This window comes from Opisthocomus hoazin, chromosome 19, assembly GCF_030867145.1.
Source record: "Opisthocomus hoazin isolate bOpiHoa1 chromosome 19, bOpiHoa1.hap1, whole genome shotgun sequence".
NCBI lineage: Eukaryota > Metazoa > Chordata > Aves > Opisthocomiformes > Opisthocomidae > Opisthocomus > Opisthocomus hoazin.
In genome coordinates this window covers 5,708,672-5,733,879 of record NC_134432.1, presented here as the reverse complement: position 1 = coordinate 5,733,879, position 25,208 = coordinate 5,708,672, and the positions used below count along the sequence as shown (strand labels likewise).

General features: G+C 58.7%; 3 protein-coding genes across 5 annotated transcripts; all 3 read left to right on the top strand.

Moving 5' to 3' along the window:
* Positions 1-9,032: 9,032 nt before the first annotated feature.
* POLE3 (DNA polymerase epsilon 3, accessory subunit) lies at positions 9,033-13,279 on the top strand. The gene is made up of 4 exons (XM_075439621.1): positions 9,033-9,149; positions 9,557-9,642; positions 10,980-11,098; positions 11,563-13,279. The coding sequence occupies exons 1-4, from the start codon at positions 9,084-9,086 to the stop codon at positions 11,721-11,723; spliced, it is 432 nt and encodes a 143-aa protein (XP_075295736.1). The 5' UTR covers positions 9,033-9,083; the 3' UTR covers positions 11,724-13,279.
* A 1,775-nt stretch (positions 13,280-15,054) lies between these two features.
* ALAD (aminolevulinate dehydratase) lies at positions 15,055-23,694 on the top strand. 3 transcript variants are annotated; one of them, XM_075439492.1, is made up of 13 exons: positions 15,055-15,129; positions 15,511-15,567; positions 18,317-18,464; positions 18,645-18,695; positions 19,548-19,644; positions 20,020-20,155; positions 21,013-21,096; positions 21,358-21,446; positions 21,758-21,813; positions 22,525-22,612; positions 23,069-23,155; positions 23,319-23,448; positions 23,546-23,694. In XM_075439492.1, the coding sequence occupies exons 3-13, from the start codon at positions 18,352-18,354 to the stop codon at positions 23,623-23,625; spliced, it is 1,011 nt and encodes a 336-aa protein (XP_075295607.1). In that variant the 5' UTR covers positions 15,055-15,129; positions 15,511-15,567; positions 18,317-18,351; the 3' UTR covers positions 23,626-23,694. The 3 variants fall into 3 exon arrangements, with proteins under 3 accessions (XP_075295607.1, XP_075295608.1, XP_075295609.1); XM_075439493.1 differs by lacking the exon at positions 15,055-15,129 and adding an exon at positions 15,215-15,349; XM_075439494.1 differs by lacking the exon at positions 15,055-15,129 and adding an exon at positions 15,227-15,245.
* Positions 23,695-24,043: 349 nt separating this feature from the next.
* HDHD3 (haloacid dehalogenase like hydrolase domain containing 3) lies at positions 24,044-24,977 on the top strand. The gene has a single exon (XM_075439495.1). It carries the CDS (start codon positions 24,115-24,117, stop codon positions 24,829-24,831), a length of 717 nt encoding a protein of 238 aa, XP_075295610.1. The 5' UTR covers positions 24,044-24,114; the 3' UTR covers positions 24,832-24,977.
* Positions 24,978-25,208: the final 231 nt, after the last annotated feature.

Genomic DNA, 25,208 nt, shown 5'->3' with positions numbered 1-25,208 from the left:
ACGCTCCGGCAAAGCCGCAGCTCCCAGCAGCGAACGCTGCACTGGGGGTTAAACTAGCCTTGAGCCAAAGTTAGCGAATGCCTCGTGAGCTGCTCCTGCCCAACGCACGAAGCCGTCCATCCCCTCCCGCAGCGTCTCGCACGGCCAGCACGGGATCCCAACACGGCGTGCAGCTCAGCACTGCTGCCTTGCTGAGATATCAGACTCTCTGTGATGTCCAGAGCTTTACAAGAATCTTGTCTTTGCACCTTTATAGGACCTGATGTGTTCGGCATTTTTCACCCATAGCTTTGGGTAAGAAACTTCTCTGGCTGATCCCTTTTCTCAATCTCTCTCTCTGCCCCTTCCCCAAAATATCAACAGCCTGAACACACAGAGGATCTTGGCCTCAGCACTGGGGAGGCATTGCTGTAAGAACTCCGGGATGCCCGCGGCTCAAAGCACAGCGAGTACCTCCAGGGCAGGCAAAGGATCTGTAAGAAACTCCACGCGAGCAGGAGCTGTTGCAGACCTCCTGGGCTGCTCACAGGGCATGCAGAGCAGAGAACAGCCTGCGGGCACAGCTGCTTGCTCCCGTGCCCATCTTTTTAGCAGGGCCAAGCTTGCTGGAAACAGTTCACCTCGCCCCTCACCCACTTCTATTGCTAAGGCTGAACTGTGGCTGAAACTGTTCGAAGGCAGCAGTTACTCCATAAATCAGCTCCTCCCCGGGAGACGGTACACAGCCGAGAAGCACTTGGGAGAGCAAGAAGCTCTTCTTCTATTTTCCGATCTCAAAGATTTTCACCCATCTTGAACACTCTGAGGCTGCAGAAACTGCCTGGCATCTTCCCTCACCTGCCCCGCGGCCGGTAAGAGGCACCCTGGGTCAATTTGGCAGGGATCCCTCTGAAGCACAGCACTGCTTCCAGCACAGAAGGGGGCTTACAGGGGCTGGCAGGGCCTCCCGCTGCCACCCTTTCTAGCGTGGAAGCAGCAGCCGTAGAGGATACTGTCTGTCCTCAGGAACGCAGCGCAGTCTCATTCACTCTCAGGAGGCCAGGAGGAGATACAGACCCCACAGCACCAACAAGGTCACAAAGAACTTCCTCCCCCCCCCAGCCTTTTTGCCATTCCCAGCCTGCAGAATAACGGTTAGGGTGGGCACACACCTGATGTAGGAACAGGACACAAACACCTCACAGTCTTACCGTGTCAAGGCCTTCCACTTGTCTTTGCACGTCTTTAAGGCAGTGGGACTTTCACAAGCAAGGTGTGAAACTCTGGAACGGGTTTCCCAGAGAGGTAGTGGAGGCCCCATCCCTGGAAACATTCCAGACCAGGTTGGACAGGGCTCTGAGCACTCTGATCTAGTTAGTGGTGTCCCGGCTCGCTGTGGGGGGGTTGGACTGGATGACCTCTGGGGGTCCCTTCCGACCCCAAACTTTCTATGATTTCTATGATTTCTACAGCCCTAACCGCAATAAAAGCACAGGCAATTCCAGCACGGTATTAACTCACAGCACCACTCCTCCCCACGCACCCTCAGCCCTCGCTTACACCAGCGAAGAGCAGCCCTGTGAGACGTGCCGGGTCCCTCTGCGGGCGTCCGATCTGAGCACCCAGTATGTCTCCTGCAGCAGCCCCAGGGCCCATCACAACTGACCAAGAAGGCAGCCGAGGTCAAGCACAAACATAGGCAAAAAAAGAAACAGAGTGAAAGCACACCAAAAACTTCAACAGCAAGCGGTGAGGTGCAGCAGTCCTCAGCAAGAACGACCTAGTCCCACAGGTCACTGGAGCAGAAACTCTCGCGTGGACGTTGGGGCTGCCTGATCCCCCGGTCTGCGATGCGGAGTCTCTGCTCTCAGACCCTGCTGGGATCCAGCACTCCGCTGCTGGGGCAGCTGGTACTCTGTCTATGTCACTCTGATGCTGCTTCCTGGAGAAAAGTCCAGGCTTCTGATGTTTTTGATGCCTGTGTGGGACCAACTCAACCAGATTTCCACCATCTGGGCAGTAACCGTGCTGCGAAGCAGCTACCTCAGGACAACGAAACACTCCAGGCTGGGTACACCGAGACACTCCAAGAGGCACGCTCCTCCAAGCCTGCAGCGCTGCGGTGGGTCACTGGATTTTGACAAATGCAAAGTATTAAGTCATTGATGATTTATTTTAATGCAATAAAAATAATATAATATAATAATATAATAATCAAGCTGGGTCCTTAACGATTTTAGTGACACTTCTCATAAAAGAGATAGGTTTCAATATAGCAGAAGATCTCTTGGGAATGATTTTGGCCTTGGTATGGTCACATGGATCAAAGTAATGAAGTTAAAACAGCTTAAAAAGTTATTGCCTGTCACCTGAGCTGAACCGTGCACACAGTCTGAAGCTACATTAATAGCTGAGCTGCTCCATCAGCTTGCTGACACCGTGCACCTGGGTGCTGCTTTCCAGGGCTTCACCCAGGGTCTGGCACTGCTTCACCTCTCAGTGAGCCAGTTGAGCTCACCAGTTTCACAGAAAATTAACTATTTCTGGCAATGGCATAGCAAACAGATTTAGCCAGGGCATATGACGGGCGGAAACGGAGGTCAAACGCTGGCAGTGGCACAATGGAAAGGGGTAAGTCGCCCTTCTCGTTGCAGAGACCTCCGTCATCTGGTGAAGCCCCACTTCTAGTCTGCACAAAGTAACATGAAAGGTACCAAGGTTCTCCTGCACTGGTGTGTTCAGGTGAAGCGGATCTAGCTGAAGGCTGCTGCTGAACTGGCAGCTGCCTTCTTTCTCTCCCCATAACTTTGTGATCCTGACTCCCCCCCTGTGCCCAAGCATGGGAGGGGCACACACAATCTCACAATCTCACAAGCTGGAAAGGACCCATAGGGTCATCGAGCCCAACTCCCTGCTCCTCGCAGGACTACCTAAAATTAAATCATATGACTAAGAGCATCACCCAGACACTCCTTGAACTCTGACAGGCTGGGTGCTGTGTCCGCTTCCCTGGGGAGCCTGGTCCAGCGACCGCTCACCCTCCCAGTGAAGAACTTTTTCCTAATGGAATCCAAGAATATTTTAGAAAATAAAAGCAGACATACTGGGTCAGGTCTGCGTAGCTCAGTATCCCGTTTCTGACCGTGGTCAGCAGGTGATGCCCAGGGGAGAACACCAGAACAGAGCAGGCACACCAGACATTTTCCCAAAATAGTTGCCCAGCCCCTAACAATTTTCAGTTCGAGGACTTTAGGGTCAACTCCCCTTTATTGCACATTTTGCAGCCATAGAAGGAGTTGGATCCCATTTGGGTGGTGGGACACCGTTACTTCAGCCTTAATGCGGCCACTTTAAGCCACCTCTGTGGATCAGTTTGCATTCTGAATCAATTAGCAGAGCATAGCCTGATTATTGCATGTATTGTTTTACAAAGATTATATTCCCTGCAGTCAGAAACGTTCCCCTCCCTCCAAGCCAAAAGCACTCTCAGAGCATGAGGTTCATCAGTCCAGGTGAGATAATGTCTGACCCCGCTGCAGAGTTCAGGCCTTGAAAAATCGGTCTTTCTGACCCGCAATACAAACAGAAGCAAGATTCATGGTGACACAAATGCAAACGAACAGCATGAAAGGCAATTCAGAGGTTACCCTACAGGTTTCCTTTTCAAAGCACTTTCCAAAGTGAATTAACAAAATTAGCATTAATGTAATAGTCGGTCCATGCACCTGAAAATAGCTCCCTAACCGGTACACATAATCTGTCCAAACATCTTTCTTAGGTCAGGAAGTTCACCCAATCAGCAGAATTTTAGGCTGGCAGTTTTTTGATAGTCAAAACTGCTGAATTAGTTTATGGTAAAAAAGGCTCCCAGGAAGGTATTTTGAGGATACGGCTGCCGTATTCGGAGGCCTCAGTCAGAGATGAGACAACCTCAGAAGACCTGAGGTAGGAAGAGAAGCGTGTGAGTGACACCTACGTGGCAGCACGCTCCACTGGGAGCGGGGCTCCTCGTTGCAGTGCCTATTTTCTCCTTAGGGAAAGGAGAGAGGGAATTATTCCAGAAATCAGAGCTAAGTCTGAGAACAGATACACTTCAAAGTTTAGAAAATATAATGAAAAAGTAAAAGCTTATTTCCTTTTAAAAAGGATACCGTCAAGTGTTTAAAATTCATTCTTCTTCTATAACCAAAAAAGCAAAAGCAAAAAACAAAAAGCAAGCAGAGCAGCCACAGACGGTCTCCCAGCCAAATTTAAACTCAGAAAGGCAGATACCTGCAACAACACCCGACGCCACTGAAGTCACTCCAGCCCAGGCTGCGGAGCTCTGTCCCTCCCTGCAGCTTTGTGAACATTCAGGCTCTTGCGGCCTTGCTACAAACACTGATGGCTGCTGGGGCACACACCCAACTCTGGCATCGGGCAGCTCGCTGTCCCCTCTGGCTCTCCTTCAGAGCCAGCTTGCTCTCAGGAGCAGCTCAGGGTGGATCCAGCCAGCACTAACGAGGGGGAGGAGGTGCGAAGGGACTCATGGCCCTGCAGATGGTAGGAGCAGGCTTAACAATTTGCAGGCTCGAGACCTGCCGGAGCCTTACCCTGCATCTCACCTTGCAACCAGAGACCATTCCCAGCAGACCCAACGGGGTTGTTTTTGGTGCCCGCAGTGAAGGCTTTGCAGATCAGCACATCACGTTGCACGTGTACCACCTGTGGGTGCGCTTCCTCCCCCATTTTTAGAAGAGGAAGAGATGAATCTAGTGCAGCAACGGGCTCTTTATCACAGGACTTGGATCGCACCTACCATAATATGGCTTCAGGAATGATGGAAACAATATAGGTGCTCCACAATGACTATAAAGGAATAACCTGTATTTTATTATTATTATTATTTATTTGGCCATGATAATACTGAAGTATCATTTTCACAGAAATAAAGTTAAGTGAGATTCAAACCCATTGCTACTAGCAGTGTGTTCTGCACAGGACAGGCTCTGGCTGGCAAGCTCGGTGTCCACTGCAGCTGGACCATAAATGTAGCATTTGTGTGAAATTCTGAGAAAAACAAGCAGGCTATCGTCGGAGTGTCCACCCTTACTACAGGCTTAAAACTCACAGATAGGCCTTTGGCATAATTCTCCCGACATCAGTATTGTCTTCTGAGCTTTCCTGAATCAGAGAACGCAGGAGAGAGGGTGCGGCAGAGGTGGACGGAGTCCTGTGACACTTGGAACATCTAATGCACCTCCCTGAGGCATGGCTGGGGGAGATGTTTGCTATTTTCAGCGCTGGAAGGTCATCTAAGAAAAGTAAAGCAAATGCAAGATCAACACTCAGGATCTGATAATTACAAACTACAGAGCGCACTGCCACAATGGCTCCATTTAACAACAGCCAGAATTTATAGTTAAGCAAACAACAAGAATTCACCTGATAGGAACTCAGATTTTTCCTACATGTAGACCACATTCCCAGCTCCTAGGTGCCAAAGATGCATCTCCCACTCCACCATGTTTGCCAGGACCTGTCGAGCCTCAGCCCTTCCTCCGGAGGGCATGGAGGTTATGACAATCCCCACAGCCACCTCGCTGCTCCCAGTCGCTACCAAAGGCCTCTCTCCAGCACGTCGCCAGGCTCCTGTGTATCCTGAGAAACTCCAGTGAGGCAAGTGGAACCATTCTTTCTTCTTAATCCTCTGTCCATAGCGATCCAGTTCTCGTGGACAGCCAGAAGAAGGCTTTAAGGAGAGGACTGCGAGATGTGTCTAATACTAATGAATCACCTGGTTACAGGAGATCTCAGCTGCAGGCATGCACTAGAAAGAAGTGAGAAGTGAGTACGTACCACAAGCTCCAGGCAGCTGATACACAAAGTTTGCTTATAAGAACTTAACTAGAGCAAGTTGCTGAGGTCCACAGGTGGAATAAAATCATTAGTGAGTGAGGTTATGTGGATGTATGTACATGAGAAAAAAATCATGTTGGAAATGGAGCCCCTAAATTTAACAAGCATAGGAAATACTTTCCTGCCAAGGAAAGTAACACATTCTCTCTTCTTGATGTCAGCCATCCAAGTAGAGTTGCCTCACAGTAGAGAGGCTTTACCTGAACAAGCTGCTGAGATACATTCTGCTGGTCACCCATTATGCAGGTCAGACTAAGAAACCTATCGATCACTTCCAGCTTTAAAAATCTAAATATCTCTGAACAGTGTTCAGCTTCACTCACTACCTCACGTGAAAGCCAAAACCTGCCTTACCTTCACTAGGACTCCAAATCTCAAGAGAAAGAATGCTCTTTTCCCTTCTTTAGTGAAAACCAGAATTTAACCATAACTTTACCTTCCCTTTCCAGAAAGGTTCTAAAAATTGCAGGAGTTTCCTAAACGGATCTGAGGATGCCCCTCCTCAGTTCTCTTCAGCGTATCCCAGCACTGTGGGTGCTGACAAGTAACCATACCACAAACAGCTTCATCCCACTGGGTCACATCTGTGTCCAGCTTCGCCAGCACTCCAGCAGGGAGAGCAGGAGGATGCAATAATCTATTTAAATACTCTGCAAACACAAAATTTGTGCAAATTAACTCAGCAGAAAAAAAACCCTCAAAACACCGAGGATGTAGACAGTGTGAAATCAAGTTAACAGAACAAAATTGTGGAAGAATCAGACCATGGGTTGTCCTCAGGTATGGGCACATCCTAGGTCACGGCAGGCTGACAACCTGGCCTTATACCCTGTAGATCCAGAGCTTTTACAGCTTTTTACAGAACAGCTTTCTAGTCTCATTTAGCTGTCACGTGTAAAACATGACACGTGTTAAATGTGACTTGCAGTAGTCAAGCTTGCTACCGATACAAAAGAATTGCTATTTGTAGCACAGGTGTAAACACAGCAACGCAAGAGCAGTGGCTTGGCTAAGCCAGCCTGAGTGGAAAAGCAAAAAGCATGAGACAATATTGTCCTTCTGTACCTCATGAAAACACAAACTAATACTTTAATAGATGCACTTCAACCCTCCGGATACTGTAATTAAAACAAATATATGCACAAACCATCTTACTTGTTGTTTTACTGGTGGCCAAAGCATCCCAGAAAGCAGAGCCCGTCGTCCCAGGAAGCCGCACGCGACTCGACAGCCAGCGCCCGGCCGTGCTGCTGCGCGTTGAGCCGCGGGCTCCGGTCCTGCGCCATCGCACCCCTTCGCCAGGCGCAGCCGAGCCCTGCCTCGCGCTGTTCACACGCCAGGTACAAAACAACCTCCCCCTCCGGCAGAGCAGAAATAAAACGAGCTGCCTTAGAGCACGGAGCCGACAGCCGTCCAAGCCGACGCCGGCACCGGCTGCCGGGGTTACAAACGGACCGGCTACCATCAGTCGCTGCCTCCAGTAAAAAGCAATGCAACACCCGGTACAGCACCGCACCTCTGGGAGCCATGAAGCGGCCACAGGGTTAACGACAGAATACACACAAAGGAGCTAAAAATGAGACTCGAGAGACGTGATTTGTACACACAGTGACAGTCTTTATTAATCCTATAACTGGGAAAGTCATCAAGCCCTCACACACACCGGCCTTTCCTCGGGTCTGACCTTTGCGTGCTCAAAAAGCTGTATACTGCCCCCAGCATGCTGTTATGTCACAGCATCACGGAATGGTTTGGGTTGGAAGGGACCTTTAGAGGCCATCCAGCCCAACCCCCCTGCAGTGAGCAGGGACATCTTCAGCCAGACCAGGCTGCTCAGAGCCCCGTCCAACCCGGCCTGGGATGTTCCCAGGGATGGGGCATCTCCCACCTCTCTGGGCAGCCTGTGCCAGGGTTTCACCACCCTCAGTGTAAAGCATTTCTTCCTTATACCCAGTCTGAATCTCCCCTCCCTTAGTTTAAAGCCATCGCTGCTTGTCCTGTCCCAACAGGCCCGGCTGAAGACATCGTCCCCATCTGTCCTGCAGCCCCTGCCAGGCTGCTCTCAGGTCTCCCCACAGCCTTCCCCGCCCCAGGCTGAGCAGCCCCAGCTCTAATGCCCAACACAAGCTATGTCTGACACAAACAATTTCCTTTCCCTGTCAGCTTGTCTCACAAACGTCCCTAAACTATCCCCATGACAGTAACACTGCCCTTGCCGCTGAAAAATACACACTTTCTGTGGGAGAAGCTGCACTGTCACAGAATCCCAGGATCCCAGCATGGCCGGGGCTGGAAGGGCCCTCTGTGGGTCACCCAGCCCAACCCCCTGCCCAAGCAGGGTCACCCAGAGCAGGCTGCACAGCACCGCGTCCAGGCGGGGCTGGAATATCTCCAGAGAAGGAGACTCCACAGCCTCCCTGGGCAGCCTGGGCCAGGGCTCCGTCACCCTCAGAGGGAAGAAGTTCTTCCTCAGGTTCAGCTGGAGCTTCCTCTGCTTCAGTTTGTGCCCGTTGCCCCTTGTCCTGTCGCTGGGCACCACTGCAAAGAGTCTGGCCCCGTCCTCCTGACCCCCACCCTGCAGATATTTCGAGGCATTTCTAAGGTCCCCTCTCAGCCTTCTCTTCTCCAGGCTGAACAAGCCCAGCTCCCTCAGCCTCTCCTCGTAGGAGAGATGCTCCAGTCCCCTCCTCATCCTCGCAGCCCTGCGCTGGACTCTCTCCACTGTCAGTCCTGAGTCTCAATTTCTGACATCACCCCTGACAGTACCGGGTTAATCTGCTCCCTTCTCGCCCTCGGAGCTCATTTAGTTTAATTACCTGGTCGGGCTGTCAGAGCCCCGTGCCCTTAGCAGAGGCCTGGCCCGGGCTGGGGCCTGCGGGGCAGCCACGGCTTCGCTGAACGGCGCTGTGGGGGCCAGGCCGGAGCCCACCGGCGGGGCCGAGCGCACGGCCCCAGCCCCAGCCCCGGCCCCGGCCCCGGCCCCGGCCCCGGCCCCGGCCCCGCTCCGGGCTCCCGGCTCCATCCCCCGGCCCCAGCAGCCCCGGGGGTGCCCGCCCGGGCCCCCCCCCGCCGCCTTCCTGTCGCCAGGCAACGGCGGCCGCGCTGCACGCCGGGAGGGGCGGGGCCCGCCGCTGAGCGCGCGCGCTGCGGTGGGCGGGGCTGCGCCGGGCCGGGCGGCGCCGGTGTGCGCGGCGGGGAGGCCCAGGATGGCGGAGAGACCGGAGGACCTGAACCTGCCCAACGCCGTCATCACCCGCATCATCAAGGAGGCGGTGGGTGCCGGCCCGGCTGCCCTCGCTGCCCGGAGCGGGCCCGGGAGGATCCATTCCCCCCCCCCCCCCCCGAACCGGAGCAGCAGCGGCTCCTCTGCGCGGCAGCCCGGGACCATCCCCGGCCGTGCAGGCAGCGGCGGGCCCGGTCCCGAGCCGCGAGGGCCGGGGAGCGGCGGGGCTGCCCGGGGGCGGCGGGCAGAGCCGGCCCGGCCCCGCAGCGGCCGCGCCGGGGGGCGGTGGTGGAGCTGCGCTCGGCTCTGCAGCCGGTGCTGGAGTTTCGGGGCCGGTGTCTGAGGTCAGCCTGGAGCTTCTGGGCCCTCGCGATGCCGTAACGGAACCGGGACGTGGGTTACGCGAGTTGAAGTCACCTACAGCAGCTGCTGATGAAAACGGAATTTGTTTTTCAGCTTCCCGACGGAGTGAACATTTCCAAAGAAGCTCGGAGCGCCATATCTCGAGCAGCGAGTGTGTTCGTGCTCTACGCAACTTCATGGTGAGAATCTGTCGCGTCGGACACCCAGCGCGGTGGGTTTCTGCCTCACCTTCCTGCTGACCGTCCCGGCGTGTTCGTTTCGGTGTCGTCTGTATAAACAAACCGGTCTCGGTGTAGCCCAGTCTGCCGGACCGCAGCCGCTGGGTTTGCACTGCCCTGAGCAACATGCGGGGCCGGCGGCTCGGCTCTCTGCAGGTGTCCCCACCCCAGCAGGGACCGGAGGGCTCCCAAGCCCCCCTTAGCCTGGAATACGGCTGTGCGGTTGTCCTGGCGAAGGCGAGAGCCCGTTGCTCGCTCTCGAAGCTGCTCACCCCGTGGCTGCGTTAGGGCCAGCATGAGCCAAGCCAGGCACAGAATCACAGGATCCCGGCATGGCAGGGGCTGGAAGGGCCCTCTGGGGATCCCCCACCCAACCCCCTGCCCAAGCAGGGTCACCCAGAGCAGGCTGCACAGCACCGCGTCCAGGCAGGGCTTGAACATCTCCAGAGAAGGAGACTCCACAGCCTCCCTGGGCAGCCTGGGCCAGGGCTCCGTCACCCTCAGAGGGAAGAAGTTCTTCCTCGGGTTCAGCTGGAGCTTCCTCTGCTTCAGTTTGTGCCCGTTGCCCCTTGTCCTGTCGCTGGGCACCACTGGAAAGAGTCTGGCCCCGTCCTCCTGACCCCCACCCTGCAGATATTTAGAGGCATTTCTAACGTCCCCTCGCAGCCTTGTCTTCTCCAGGCTGAACAAGCGCAGCTCCCTCAGCCTCTCCTCGTAGGAGAGACGCTCCAGTCCCCTCCTCATCCTCGTAGCCCTGCGCTGGACTCTCTCCAGTAGCTCCTCATCTTTCTTGACCTGGGGAGCCCAGCACTGGACACAGCACTGCAGATGGGGCCTCCCCAGGGCAGTGTAGAGGGGGAGGAGAACCTCCCTGACCTGCTGCCCACACTTTTCTTAATGCACCCCCGTGGAGCTGGTCGCAGCGACGCAGCAACATCTGTGGGGTGGCTTTAGGATGTGCTGTGCCGGCAGCGGCTTCTCCGCTGTGACGTGCTCACGCGGTTCTGTGCAGGTGTCACCTTGCAGCCGATATGCAGACTGTCTCCTTCTCCCTTCCCCCCCACTGTAGAAAAGGTCCATGCAAGCAGAAAACTAATGTTGTGGGCAAGCAGTGCAACTGGATGAAAGCACAAACAGCCAATGTAAACAAGAAGGTATCTTAAACTACTATTAGTAAGTGGTTTTTAACCCCCCAAGTGATTAGGAGATGGATTTTTTTTTTAATTGCTTGTGACTTAAATAAGACTAAATTGATGACAGTACCAATTAGCCCTGTTTTCCGTCTTGTTTTCGCCTAGTGCAAATAACTTTGCCATGAAGGGGAAGAGGAAAACACTGAATGCTGGTGATGTCCTCTCTGCCATGGAGGAAATGGAGTTCCAGCGATTTGTAGCCCCATTGAAGGAGTCCCTGGAAGGTATCGTCCTCAGTTCATGTCGAGGGAGTCTGCATAGCACCGAGTCCTGTTTTCCTCAAACACTGGACAAGCAACACTTACTTGCCTGTCTTGTTTCTCTTCTCTTTGCCCAGCATCCTACCCTACAGGTTGCCTGGGGAATAAGTAATGTGCACCTTAACAGAACTTGAGGATTGAGAGAGTCTCACCTGCTGTCACTCCCCTAGTACGTTTGTCTAAGGAAAGCCTTAGGTGCTGCCTGTAAGCGTGAACTCCTGCGTCCTTTTGAGCATTCTTCTGCTGACGCTTAACGCTATTTCCTACGGAGCTGGTCAGCACAGCTCGGGTAGTAGAGTGAGCTGCTGCTCCGAGTTCGCTGCTCCCGTTGTCAGCCTGGAGAGCAAGTGGCACTGGACTTCAGCTGCTGCACTCTTCATGCCGTGGCAACACCGGCTGGCAGGTTTTCAGTGTTCTCTCTTTCTCAGTTTACAGGCGTGAGCAAAAAGGAAAGAAAGAAGCGAGGAAAGATAAAGACAAGAAGGCAGACTCAGAGGAGCAAGATAAGAGCCGAGAAGAAGAGAATGATGATGATGACGAAAGGATCGAGGAAGAGGAACAAAATGATGAGGAGGAGGTGGACAACTGAGCTTGCTGATGAGATGCGTGCAGGGGCTGGGTTTTGTTCAGAGGGCTATAAACGCTGTAAATCAACCTTGCTGTGTCCCCTCTTGTTTCCAGTAGAGCTTTGTGCTGTTCCTCTGCGGCCCATCCCCTTTTTGGCTTTAACTTGTATGTAAAAGACTTCTGCTAAAGCTTTTCTCGTGGAAGGACTGCTCCTCCCCGTGCCCCGGGGCTTGGCACCCTCGCCGGGCTCTGAACGACCAGCAGCAGGACTGGGCTTTTTATGCTGGGTTGGCTCCGAAATAGAGGAATAAAAGAAATGCCAGGTGCTTGGTGCAGAAGCTGGCCAGGAGAGCTGGAGACACTGTTGAATAAGCTCGTTAAACCGAGTCAGGGGCCGAATCGATCGTTAACCCCTTTCAGCCTCACCGCTCGCGTGCAGCAATACAGGACACAGCACAAGGACCAGTGGCCCCCTCAGTTGCCTCAAACCAACCCAAATCAAAAATCTTCACAGCACTTACGATGTAAACTCCAACACTGAAAGTGCTGCTTCTGCATCTTTAAAGCCCTGGGAGACCAAGAGGAACTTTGTTAAAAACCTGAAGCAAAATGAATGGCTAAAAATGTGTCAGGAAGACCAAAAGTGGCTGTATGAAGTGGTAGCGCTTGTCGCCGGTCAGCAGCGAGGTGGTCTCGTCTCCTTTGCAGAGCTGCAGGTCCTGCAGGCAGGTTGGTGACTGCAGCAAGCTTAAATGTGGCCAAATAGAGCGAGGGATCTTGGTGGGATTTTTTTTTTTCCCAGTTGGAATGGACTAAGTACATGAAAGGTCCCTCTTCAGCCTTGGCCAGTGATCGCAGAGATGCGGGCTGCCTGCCGGTGTGGTGGGCGCCGGGAGGGCAGCGAGGACAGGAGGTTCCTGTCTGGGAAGGCCAGCCTGGCACCTCGGGCTTGTGAAATACCTCCTTCGAGAAACAAGCTGTTTGTATTCCTAGTACTCGTATAGGTTTGTTCTTTTATACTTGAAGTCTTAGTTTTGATGCCTTTCCTTTCTCTTCTCTGAGAAAGTATCTATTAGGATAAGCTAATTTTGGGGAAAAATGCTTTATTATTTGATCTTTTTGAAGACTAATAACCCCAATATTTGGACTAAGCTGAGGTCTGGTGAAGGAAACCTGAGGAAAGTTTTAGGTACCTTGAACTAAAACCCACAAGTTTCGCTGATGTGCAGTTTTAAAATAGCACTTGTGAGGAATGGTGTGTCCTTTTCACCAAAAACCGATGCAGGGCTGCCCGCCAGAGCCGCCCTGCCTTTGTGTGCCTACGGCACGATGGCTTGTCACGCGCAGAAGCCCGGCTCCTGGAACGAACTTGAATCAACAAAGATTTTCTGCTGGCCTACAGTCAGTGACAGATGAAAAGACTGAGTGGATGATGTCTTCCCAAGATCTCCAGTAACAGAAAAGGCCTGACTTCTAGCTCCTTTTCCTCTTTTTTTTTCTTTTATGCCATTCTAATACATATCTGGGGTGCATATTCTGGAAGGGAACAATATCTAAATAAAAGCCTTTTTTACAGAAGTGGAGTCTCTTATTTCTGTCAGTAATAAAATGATCTGGTTGCGGCTGCAGATCACGGATCTGAGCGTGCAGCAAAGGGAAACTCGCTATGAAATCTCTTACGGAGCAGCTGACAGTGGAGGATGAAGGCTGCTGCAACCCGGCCTTCGTGTGAGAGAGTCATAGAATAGTTGGGGTTGGATGGGACCTCTAAAGGCCACCTTGTCCAGCCCCCCTGCAATGAGCAGGGACATCTTCAGCCAGACCAGGCTGCTCAGAGCCCCGTCCAGTCTGACCTGGAATGTTCCCAGGATGGGGCATCAACCACCTCTCTGGGCAGCCTGTGCCAGGGTTCCACCACCCTCAGTGTAAAACATTCCTTCCTTACATATCTGATCTGAATCCATTCTCTTTTAGTTTAAAACCATCACCCCTTGTCCTATCGCTACAGGCCCTGCTGAAAATATTTTCCCCATCTTTCTTATCTTTCAGCCCTGGCAGGCCGCAGTCAGGTCTCCCCGCAGCCTTCTCCTCCCCAGGCTGAGCAGCCCCAGCTCTCCCAGCCTTTCCTCCCAGCAGAGGGGTTCCAGCCCTCGGATCATTGCTGGGGCCTCCTCTGGCCCCGCTCCCGCAGCTCCAGCTCTGTCCTGGGCTGAGGGCTCCGGAGCTGGACGCAGGGCTCCCGGGGGGGGTCGCAGAGAGGAGCGAGGCAAGTGCAGAGACTTGACAGGACATTGCCAGTTACGGGAGCAGTGAGGCTTGGGTGCTGGTCTTTGTATCCCTGGCGGAAGGAGCCTTGGCTCACCCTCGCTCCCAGTTGGGCTGGGGGCAAAGAGAGCAGAGATACGAGGTCGGGGTTTACGCACTGCAGCCGGCCGAGGAGACGGGGTTATCATGCGGGAGCTGCGCACCACCATGAGAGTTTCTGTTAGAATAAGCCCTTTGTTTGGGAAAAATGCATTATTTTGTCTGATCTTTCTGCAGAAGGATAAACCTGATCCGTGCATCTCCCATGCTTGGACGAGATGGAGAAAACAGCACATCCTGCACGCGTGCTGCCAGGCCTGCAGCGTGGCTCTGGCCTCCCTTGGCTTGGCAGACCCCCAGCACCCCAAAGCTTGACTCCAGCACCCTGCAGCACCCCAAAACCTGGCTCCATGGCCCCACAGCACCACAAGCCCTGCTCCTGCCCCCACAGCACCCCAAAACCTGGCTCAAGGTCCCCCTACAGCACCACAAACCCTGTCTGCATGGCCCCCCACCACCCTCAGTCATGCTCCTGGCCCCCCAGCACCCCAAAGCCCTGCTCCAGACAGCCCCAGCATGCCACAACCTGGCTGCAGGTCCCTCCGCAGCACCCCAAAACCCATCTGCGTGGCCCCGCAGCACACTCAGCCACGCTTCAGGCCACCCCAGCACCCCAAGGACTTGCTCCAGGCCCCCACAGAACCTCAAAACCTGGCTCCATGGCCCCCCAGCACCCCCAGCTCTGCTCCTGTCCCCTATAGCACCCCAAGGACCTGCTCTGGGCACGTGCAGCACCGCAAAGCCCTGCTCCAGGCACCCCCAGCACCCCAAAACCTGTCTCCAGGTCCCCCTGCGGCAACTCAAACCCCCGTCTGCATTGCTTCACGCCACCCTCAGCCCCGCTCCTGGCCCCCCCAGCACCCCAAAGCCCTGCTCCGCACCTCACAGCACTCGTAACCCCCCAACCCGCCGCGCCGCCTCCCGCCCTTTCCCGCCCTCCACCGCGCGAGACTTCCCGCCGCCATCCCTCCCCGCTGGGGGGGCGGTTCTATGCTAATCAGAGGGCGGGGTTATGCAAACGCAGAGGGCTCGGTGGCGTGTCGGACGGCCGGGGCCGGAGCTCGGTGAGTGCGGGGACCGGGGTTGGGGACCGGGGCGGGGAGCCGGAGCCGGGGCGAATGCCCCGGCTCCGGCCCCCCCCCCCCCCCCGATCCCCAACCCCTTGTAGGGCTGCTGGGAGGTGGGGACGGCTCCAGGGACAGGGCCCGGCCGGGTGCAGGCAGCAAGGGCAGCCCGGTTTTCCCTCGTTAACCCGCAGTTACCGTGGGATTCGAGCTGGCATCGGTCCTAACCCCCCCCCCAAACCCCAACCCCGGTCATCCCGCGGTGTGATGCCAGCCCCTCCCTGAGCATCCCCATTTCCAGATCCCACCTGGAAGGTGAGATCGTCTTGAGCTTTCTTCGTGACTCCTGTTAATTAACCCGCAGCTCCGTTCTCTTCCCAGGTACGCTGCAGTCCGTCCCCGCTCCCGCTGGGATTTCGGGAGCTCGCCTGTCTCCAGGTAAATAGCTGGACGAGCCCGCGTCCTCAAACGCTGGGAAGCGCCTTCCTCGCGTCTCAGCAGCCGGAGCGGAGCTTTGCAGCTGGCCGCTGGCGCGCGTCGCGTCCGGCTTTAACCCGTCCGCTGAGTTCGTTTCGTTTGTGCTCGTGCGCGTGGTTTCTTCGCTTCGCAGTCGCTTCTCCCTCCTCGAATACAGCGAGGCACCCGGCTCGCCGCAGCGGGACCCGGGCTGGGCGAAGGCGCGGGGTCGGGTGCTGCAAGTTTGGGCTGGTCCTCGGGCCGTCCCGGCGTGAAGGAGCAAAGGTGAAACCACTCTGCCGCGGAGCCGCTGCTGGGCTGTGCTTAAACTCCTCCTTACTGATACTCTGGTGTGCGTGAAGCAAATATTGCTTTAGAAATACAGATTTGGGCGTTTAATATTGGAGGAAGAGGTGTGCGTGCTCTGCTGGGAGCCCTAAGGGGATCCCGGGGGGGAAACAGCCCCGTTCACGGCCGTAGCGTATGTGGTGTGACGTCTCCTTATCGCAGCACCCTCGCAGTCCTCGCTCTGCGTCCCTGCCATCCTTCCCCGGCTGCCGGGCAGCTCTGGGGCTGCAGGACCCCAGTGCCCTCGTCCGAGAGGGTGCCCTGCGTGGGCGAGGGGAGCCTGTGGCTGGCAGCAGCTCTGGGACGCGGGGCTGGGAAGGAGGGCCCACCCATGCTGGGGTTATCTGCACTCCACAACTCTGCCGGTTGCCATCTCCTCCGTCCCGGAGAAGGCAGCTTCTGGAGCTACAGCCTCTATCTGTCCCGCACAGAGTCAGGTGCCTCGCGTCCCACCCCGTCCTCCCCGGTGGGATTATCTGGTTAAAGCATTCTTTGGATTCTTGAGGTGGGTTTTGTCCACGAGCCCTTTGTTCTGGAGGGCTGCCTGCCCGGAGCCCTGCCCGGAGCCCTCCTGGAGCCCTGCCTGGGCTGCCCACTCCAGTTCACTGAGGGCTGTCCCCTTCCCTGCGAGTCGGGACTGGAGCGGCAGATTTCCAGGGCTAACAACTCCCTGCCAAGTCCTGCCGGGATGCTGCCAGCAGGCCTGTCAGCTGGTCTGCAATCCCCTGCAAGCACCGTCCGGTTTTTTTTAGTACAGTGTTTTCACAGGCGTAAGCTGGTAAGGTGCGTTTTCCCGCACCGCCAAGCGGAGGTGATTGCTGGGGTACAAGAGACTCGGTCCAAGCCCTGGGCTGAAGGCGATGCCCCTAGCAGTGCCCTGTGCCCTGGGGTGGCCTGACACAGACTGAGAGTTTGGCACAGCGGTAGAGTATCTGAAGGGTCTTGAGTGTGTAAAATAGGCGAACACCTCAGATCAGAGGTTTTCCGGAGGCATGGAGCCGTCTCCTGCCCAGCGCCGGTGCTGACCACTGTCGCGGGCGCTGGGGTAAAGCCTTCTCCCCGGACTGTGTCCTGGGACGCTGCGAGCCGTGTCTGCTCTCCGGAGGGAGCCGGCAGCAGCAAGGCATCCTGCTGGGGAACCCTCTGGGGACAGGGACGGGGGCTGCGGGGCTGCTCCCCGCAGACAGGTCCCTCCGTCGCGTCCTGCCCTGCGCCGGGGTTCCAGCAGAGAAGTCCCACTTGCTCTCAGAAGCCGGTCCCCAGCTCTCCTCCCACCAGCCTCCCTCGGGCTGCAGCTCTCCGAGCAAAATCCGCGGTGCCTGGCCGGGACTTTGCTGTTTGCCTCCCGCGGGAGTCCCTGCTCGCGGCGTTGGTGGGACGCGGCCCTGCGTGTGCAGCCAGCAGAAGTCCTTGGAGTCGCTCTGTGCAAACAGCCTGTCGTTCAGGTTGCGTTTCCCAGGGCCGAAACAGCTACTCTCTGCTGGTCTGCAGCCAAATGCCCCGTCCCGGGACAGCCGCCTTGCCCCGGCCCCTGCCGTCGTGCTCTCACCAGCCACATGTTGGTGAGAATCCATCGCCAGTGCAGATTTAAATCTTAATGGTCTAATCGCAGAATTATTACTTGATCTGTTACAGAAGAAGAAAATATTGCTACAGAAAAAGTTTCAGTGATGACACAGCTAACACGTGATTTATGTATATTGAGTAATTGCTCTTTGTTACCCTTGAAATCAGTTTTGTCTGGCAGTGAGTGGCGGCTGGCGTTGTGTGACCCCGGGGTTCACAGCCTTGGCACCTGCAGCATGATCCTGCGCCTCTCTCTCCTCCGGTGCCCACGCTCTCCGTGACCGCACCTTTAGGCTGTGGCCACAAATAGTTCGTGCGACGCAGAGCAGCTTTTGCCTACTCTGTACGCAGAAGATGGGTCACACAATTACACGGCCTTGAGCAAAAGTAAAACATTGCATTAAGCAACGACCGTCTCACGCTAGAGCACGGCTGGTACGGTTACACAAGCCAGCGCAGGCGGAGCCTGGCGAGGCTGGTAGCGTTGAACGGAGCGAATGCGGCTCTGCGGCGGGAGCACGCTGGTGGCTGCAAACTGGTGGTGTCATACACAGAACTGGGAGGTTTCGTGGGGAGGAGTCGGCATCGTCCCTGTTTATGGGAAGCGCTGTGCTGGGGCTGCTGGCGCGGGGTCCTGCGGCACCCAGGCAGCGCCCAGGAGAGTTGGGCTGGAGCTGGCGGGGCTGCGGCTCCCGCTCCCCGCATGTGCCCGGAGCGGGGCAGCGACGGGCCTCAGCCCCTCCTCGCATGCACCGGTAGCCGTGGCTTACCAGGACACCGCTGCTAACCAGCCTGCCGGCTTCTTTGGGCGTTTCAGAGTCTCCTTCCACGGCTGCTCGGTGAAGGCCCAAGATGCAGGCAGACTCCCTTCTTCACAGCGGCTACTTCCACCCTCTGCTACGCTCCTGGCAGTGTACGGCAGCCACCTTCGATGCCTCCAACCTCATCTACCCCATTTTTGTCACGTGAGTGAGCCCTGGCTCTCTGGGTTAGGGATGGACCAAGCTCAGGGTGGGTGGCTTAGGCGCTCCCTCAGCTCTTGGATAGGTTCTGACTCCCCCAGAGATTCCCCAGGAACAAGCCTCGGGTAGGGGCTTCCTTCTCATGCCAAGTCCTCACACCTCGGTCCCATCCGTCTCCTGCAGCGACAGCCCTGATGCAGTGGAGCCGATCCCCAGCCTCCCTGGACAAGCCAGGTAAGCACCCAGCCCCCCCAAGCTGCGTGCCAGTCGCTGCCATGCCCCTGCCCGAGCAGGGTTGATGTATGGACTGGACACGGTGCTGTGCAGCCTGCTCTGGGTGACCCTGCTTGGGCAGGGGGTTGGGCTGGGTGACCCACAGAGGTCCCTTCCAACCCCTGCCATGCTGGGATTCTATGGCCCGAGATGAGCAGGGGTGACACCGCCAACCTTCTGTGGGCCCCACCTTGGGGATCCCCCAGCATCAGGCAGGGCAGGAGCATTCGTCCGCTAAGGGAGTGGAGGGAATCATACTGGGGATGCTGGGAAAGTACCAGTGCTGGCAGGGATAGCACCAGGGTCTCGTGCTGCCCCAGAGCACTTGCACATTGTGCGGGCTGGGCACGCAGGGAAGTTGGAGGCGAATGAGGTTTCCAGCAGCAGCTGGAAAACCTGTGCAAGGCTGCGGGCTCCGGTCCTGCGTTACGTCTTGCTGGACTGGCAGCTGCCATCTTCACCCGCTGCCGCGTTAGCGGGGCTGCGGTCAGAGAGGTCTGGGGGGTGGTCCTGGGGGGAGGTAGGATCTGCAACAGGGACGCTGAGATAAGGGGTCCAAGGGCAGGGCACGCTCATCCTTTCAGAGCAGAGAGTGTCCATGCCGGGTAGATAACGCTCCTGCAGCCCCAGATAAGGTCCCAGATTGTTCCTCCCAGTGTTCAGGCAACACCTCCCCTGTAGCTCCAGCTGCTGCGTGGCGTGGATGCCTGTGGCTGCTGGATCGCTCACAGGCCAGCACCGAAGCCACAGACCAGCTCTCCCCACGGAGCAGGTCTGGGTGCCTGGCAGCCCCCTTCACTTCGCTCTTCTCAGGTACGGGGTCAACAAGCTGGAGGGGATGCTGCGTCCCCTTGTCGAAGATGGTCTGAAGTGTGTGCTCATCTTCGGGGTGCCCAGCAAGCTCCCCAAGGTGAGTGGGCGTGGGGGTGGCAGGGGGCTTGGGGTAGCCACAGGGGTGTGGGACAGCAGTGGGGGCCCGCGGGGGGTCAAGCAGGAGCATTTCAGGGTCTCTAGCTGTGCTTGCACCCCACTCAGCAGAGCAGGATGGCACTGGGAGACTGCAGTGACACCTAAAAAACTCCCAGAGCTCTTGCAGGTGGCCCTGAGACCTGCACTCCCAGCTCAGAGGTGCTACTCCATCGCTTTTCTCCATCGTTGGTGGTCACACCACCCTGCGTTACAGGGTCTCGCCGTGCAGAAAACGTCTCCTGGGCAGAACTGCTGCCACGGAGGAGCTGGTGGGAAGCCCTCGGCGGTGCGTGCTGAGGCATTTCTCTTCTCACAGGATGAGAGAGGCTCCGCTGCTGACGCGGAGGACACGCCTGCCATCCGGGCGATCAAGAAGATCCGCTCCACCTTCCCAGAGCTGCTCATAGCCTGCGATGTCTGCTTGTGCCCGTACACCTCCCACGGGCACTGCGGTGAGTGCACAGCCTGGGGTCCCAGGCTGCTCTTCGAGCGTTTTCCTGGCCCTGGGAGTCTCCGGGGGTTCGCCGTTTCTGGTTGAGGAGCTTCAGGTGCTGGAGGGGCCTGGCCAGCTCCTGCCCTGAGACTTTGCTCCTCAGTACTGGTGCAGTTCACAGAATCACAGAATGGTCGAGGTTGGAAGGGACCTCTGTGGGTCATCTAGTCCAACCCCCCTGCTGAAGCAGGGTCACCCAGAGCAGGCTGCACAGCACCGCGTCCAGGCGGGGCTGGAATATCTCCAGAGAAGGAGACTCCACAGCCTCCCTGGGCAGCCTGGGCCAGGGCTCCGTCACCCTCAGAGGGAAGAAGTTCTTCCTCATCTTCAGCTGGAACTTCCTCTGCTTCAGTTTGTGCCCGTTGCCCCTTGTCCTGTCGCTGGGCACCACTGGAAAGAGTCTGGCCCCGTCCTACTGACACCCACCCTGCAGATATTTAGAGGCATTTCGAAGGTCCCCTCTCAGCCTTCTCTTCTCCAGGCTGAACAAGCCCAGCTGAGCCTGGGAGACATCTGCTGGGTTTTGACAGCAGGGTAGGAGGCATGGGTGGTGAAGGCACCTACTCCCTGGCCATCTGAATCTGTCTGAGCACCTGTCTGCGTGCACCGTCTCTGTCTTCCCTTCCCCGGAGCACCCACGTGTTGTGTCCGCTCCCTGGAGGGCTGCGTCGTTGGTGCCCTGGTTCCTTATCCAGCTTTCTTAACACGTTCTCCGCTGCTCCTCGGAGCGTATCTATAGCGAGAGCCACGCTCCCACCGCGGGGATGGAGGCAGCTGCTGTCCGGCCCCTCTCCTAACGCCAGGTTTGTCTCCTAGGCATCCTGCGTGAAGACGGCACCATCCAGAACGAGATCAGCTGCCAGCGGCTGGCAGAAGTGGCACTGGCCTACGCCAAAGCTGGTGAGGAGTCTCCTGGCAGCGGTACCCGCGTTTGACTCTCACAGACTCACCCCCTCTCGCTTTCAGTAGGCCCAGAACCAAACTGGGCCTGGCTCCAGCTGGCAGAGCTTCTGCTCCGAGCCGGGGAGGCTCTCCGTGCCCCCCAGGCGCTGGCCCTGGCAGAGCTGCCAGCACCCGGGGCCGCTCTGGCCCTGGGGCCACCTCCTGCAGGCAGAGCCACAGCCTCGGGCACTTCTGGGGGTCTCTGGTCCTTCCCTGCAGGCTGCCACATCGTTGCCCCCTCGGATATGATGGACGGGCGCGTCGCGGCCATAAAGGCGGTGCTGATCTCCAACGACTTGGGCAACAAGGTGAGCTCGGGATCTGCCCGTGCCAAGGGCAGGAGCGACGTCCACAGGGAGGCTGCACAACGACAGGAGCTGGGCAAGCGGAGAGAGGAGCAAGCCCCACGCTGCCCAGGAGGTGCCGCAGGCATTTCCCTGCCCCGCTGCACACAGGAAGGGAATGTCCTTGGCTGGACACGGGGACAGCGAGGGGCCAGGCCTGTGGCAGGGGAAGGAGGATGTGAGGCAGAGGATAAAACAGCCGCGGGGGGGGATCGGTGCTGCCCCGGGATGCAGCGCCGAGCTGCTGGCCCTGACGGCTCCGCTCTCCTCTGCAGGTCTCGGTGATGAGCTACAGCGCCAAGTTTGCTTCGTGCTTCTACGGTCCCTTCAGGTGGGTCTGTCCCTCAGCCAGGAGTGTCCCCAGCCGGCGCCAGGCTGGCCGGGAGCTGCGTTCCCGGAGAGTTATTTGGGAAGGGGGCTCAGCCAGAGCCTGGGCCGCAGCTGGGACCACGCTGGTCGCCTTGGAGCGCGCTCCTCCTCCTTCCCGGTGCGAAAGGGAGACCAACGTACCTTTCCCAGGAGAGGCTGGCCGGTGGGAAGATCACCTGGGTGATCTTCTGTCCCACCCCTTGGCCTGCTCATCCTGGGTGCTGGTGGCCAGGCAGGCAGGGAGGGAGCTGCCAGGAGCAGTGAGAGGGGAGGCGCAGGAGCTGGTGTTGCCCCAAAGGGGGGCTTCAGGGACAAGCCTCAGCTCAGTCAGCTGTCAGACCTCGTCCCAAGAACGACCTGACCCCGACGGGGCGGCCTTGAGGAACCTGCCTTGGAAAAGAGCAAAAGGAAAATGTCTGAGACGATTTTACCCCAGACGCTGGGTGTGGGGAGGGCAGCGGGTGTTGAAGCACAGCTCCCAGGACCAGCCTGGGCCTGCTGGACCTCCCAGAGCGATACTGGGGCGCTGAGGTGGGCCGGGAGAGCACCCCCTTTTCCTGATCCCGATGGCTCAGGCACTTGTCCTAGTCTGTCCTCACGTTTATGAAGCTGTACGAAGTGAGAGGCACGGGGAACCGTCCTGGTCCTCACCCTCTGCCCTGCTCATCACCAGGGACGCTGCGCTGTCCAAACCCGCCTTCGGAGACAGGCGATGCTACCAGCTGCCCCCGGGCGCCAGGGGCCTGGCGATGCGTGCCGTGGTGAGCGAGCCGGGGTCGGGCTGCCCGGGGCAGCGCCAAGGGCCGTGGGTTTGGGGAGCAAGCCCAGGGGTGTTGGAAGCAGAAGGTGGTCGGAGGCACACCAGCCAAAATGGCCGAGGCTCTTCCATCTCAAGAGAGGGAGAGCTGGTCCCAGCGTGAGCCCAAGGGCTGTGTGCTGGGAGCCATGGAGATGGTGACCCCGTGCCCTGGCATGGCTCGGTGCGTTGTGTCCGGGGATGCGCAGCCCCCGGCTTCCCCCAGGCACGGCGTCGGGCGAGGGGAGCGCCGGCTCTGCCCCGTCGCAGCCCATCTGCGGGCTCGCCAGACCCTTCCCGTCATCCCTCCTGGGAAAACCACCCGCCGCCTGGCGACTGCTGGGGAAAACCTCCTGCGGGCTGGCGGGAGAACGTTCCTTCATCCCGCGCCGCCGGCGCCGTGCGCGTGTTCCCCTCACAGGACCGGGACGTGCGCGAGGGAGCAGACGTGCTGATGGTGAAGCCGGGGATGCCCTACCTGGACCTGGTCAGGGACGTCAAGGCTCGGGTGAGCTCTCCAGGCGCCGGCTGACCCCGGCGCGGAGCCTCGGGCTGCCCAGGCCCGAGGGGCCGCGCGTTGAGGCGGGCACAGGGGGACCCCGGGGGGCTGTGGGGAGGGGCCGGCGGGCTCGGGGCGCGGCGGTCCCGCCGGCTGAGCCCGCTCCCCGCAGCACCCCACCCACCCGCTGGCCGTCTACCACGTCTCGGGGGAGTGCGCCATGCTGTGGCACGGGGCCCAGGCCGGGGCCTTCGGCCTGGAGGCCGCCGTCAGGGAGGCGGTGACGGCCTTCAGGCGCGCAGGTGAGGCGGGCGGCCCCGGGGCCTGCCCCTTCCCGTCGCCCCCGGGTGCCTCCGCCGGGCCGGCTGCAGCCTCCCGCCCGCTCCCGTCTCTCCGCAGGGGCCGACGCCATCATCACCTACTTCGCGCCGCAGCTGCTGCGCTGGCTGAGGGAGGAGGCGGCGGGGGGGCGGGCCTGAGCGAGAGGGGCGGGGCTTGCGGGGGGGCGGGTCTGAGCCCGGGGGCGGGGCTTCAGGGGGCGGGCCTGGGCCCGGGGGCGGGGCTCCCGGGGGCGGGGCTTCCTGGGGGCGGGTCTGAGTGCGTGGTCGGGGCTTCCGGCGCAGTCGGGTGCCGGACGACGCGGGTGCCGCCGCGTTACCCCCACGCCGGGCCAGCCCCGCACCTCCAATTCCCCCCCGCCCCGCCCCCCCAGCCCCGCGTGTCCCCCCCCCGGCCCCCCCGCCGCAGTCCGCACCCCGGTCTGGGAGACGCTGCCCCCCCCCCCCCCGCTCGGCGCGGGCCCTTCGCTCAGACCCCGCCACGGGCCCTCGCCCCGCACCGGGGACACCAACACCAGGGCGCCCTCGCCCCTGCAACCCGCGCCGGGCCGCTCGCCGGGCCCTCGTCCCCCCCCCCCCCCCCCGTCGGCTGGCCGCGCGTTTCCCGCCGAGCCGAGCCGTCGCCGCGCCATGCTGCGGCTGCGCCTGCTGACGTGGGACGTGAAGGACACGCTGCTGCGGCTGCGGCGGCCCGTCGCGGAGAGCTATGCGGCGGCGGCGCGGGCGCATGGGGTGCGGGCGCGGCCGGAGGCTCTGGGCCGGGCGTTCCGGGAGGCCTACGGAGCCCAGAGCCGGCGCTACCCCAACTACGGCAGCGGGCGGGGGCTCAGCTCCCGCCAGTGGTGGGTCGAGGTCGTGAAGCAGACCTTCAGGCTCGCTGGCGTGCACGAAGACGGGATCCTAACGCTGATGGCAGAAGAGCTCTACTGCGACTTCTGCAGCGCCCGCAACTGGGAGGTGCTGCCGGGAGCCGGCGAGACGCTGAGCCGGTGCCGCCGGCGCGGCTTCCGCATGGGGGTCGTCTCCAACTTCGACAAGCGGCTGGAAAACATCCTCTCCCAGTGCAACCTGCGGCACCACTTCGAGTTCGTCCTCACCTCCGAGGCCGCGGGCTTCGCCAAGCCCGACGCGAGGATCTTCGAGGCAGCGCTGCGCCTCGGCGGGGTCCCGCCCGAGCAGGCGGCTCACGTCGGGGACGACTACACGCGGGATTACCGGGCGGCCCGGGCCGCGGGCATGCACGGCTTTCTGCTGCGGGCTGCGGGGCAGGGCGAGGAGCCGGCGGTGCCCCCTGAGCACGTCCTGCCCACACTCAGCCACCTCCTGGCGCTGATCGAGAAGGGGTAGCTGCGTTTCGGGGGGTGAACTGGTCCTGGGGGGGATTTCTCACCACCAGCTGGGCAGGGAAGAGCAGCAGGCGGTTCCGAGCGCAGGGAGCAGTGCTGACCGCGGAGCGGGAGGGGGGTTAATGCAATAAAATCTCGATGCTCACATTGCTGCTGACATCCTTCACGGCTCTCAGACACTACATAGGAGGGGTCACGGCGGCGCCTTCCCCCAGCAGAGCAGGGCACTGGGTCGGGCTGCGCTCCAGAAGGCTCCTTTGGGGCAGGGGGCAGACGGCACCCCCTCTTCCCAACAGCAGTGGCTGGGAAGCAGTCGCAGCCCTCCTGCTGCCGGCAAAGCAGTCTGGAGTTGGGGAATTTCACTTGATGTATCGGCAA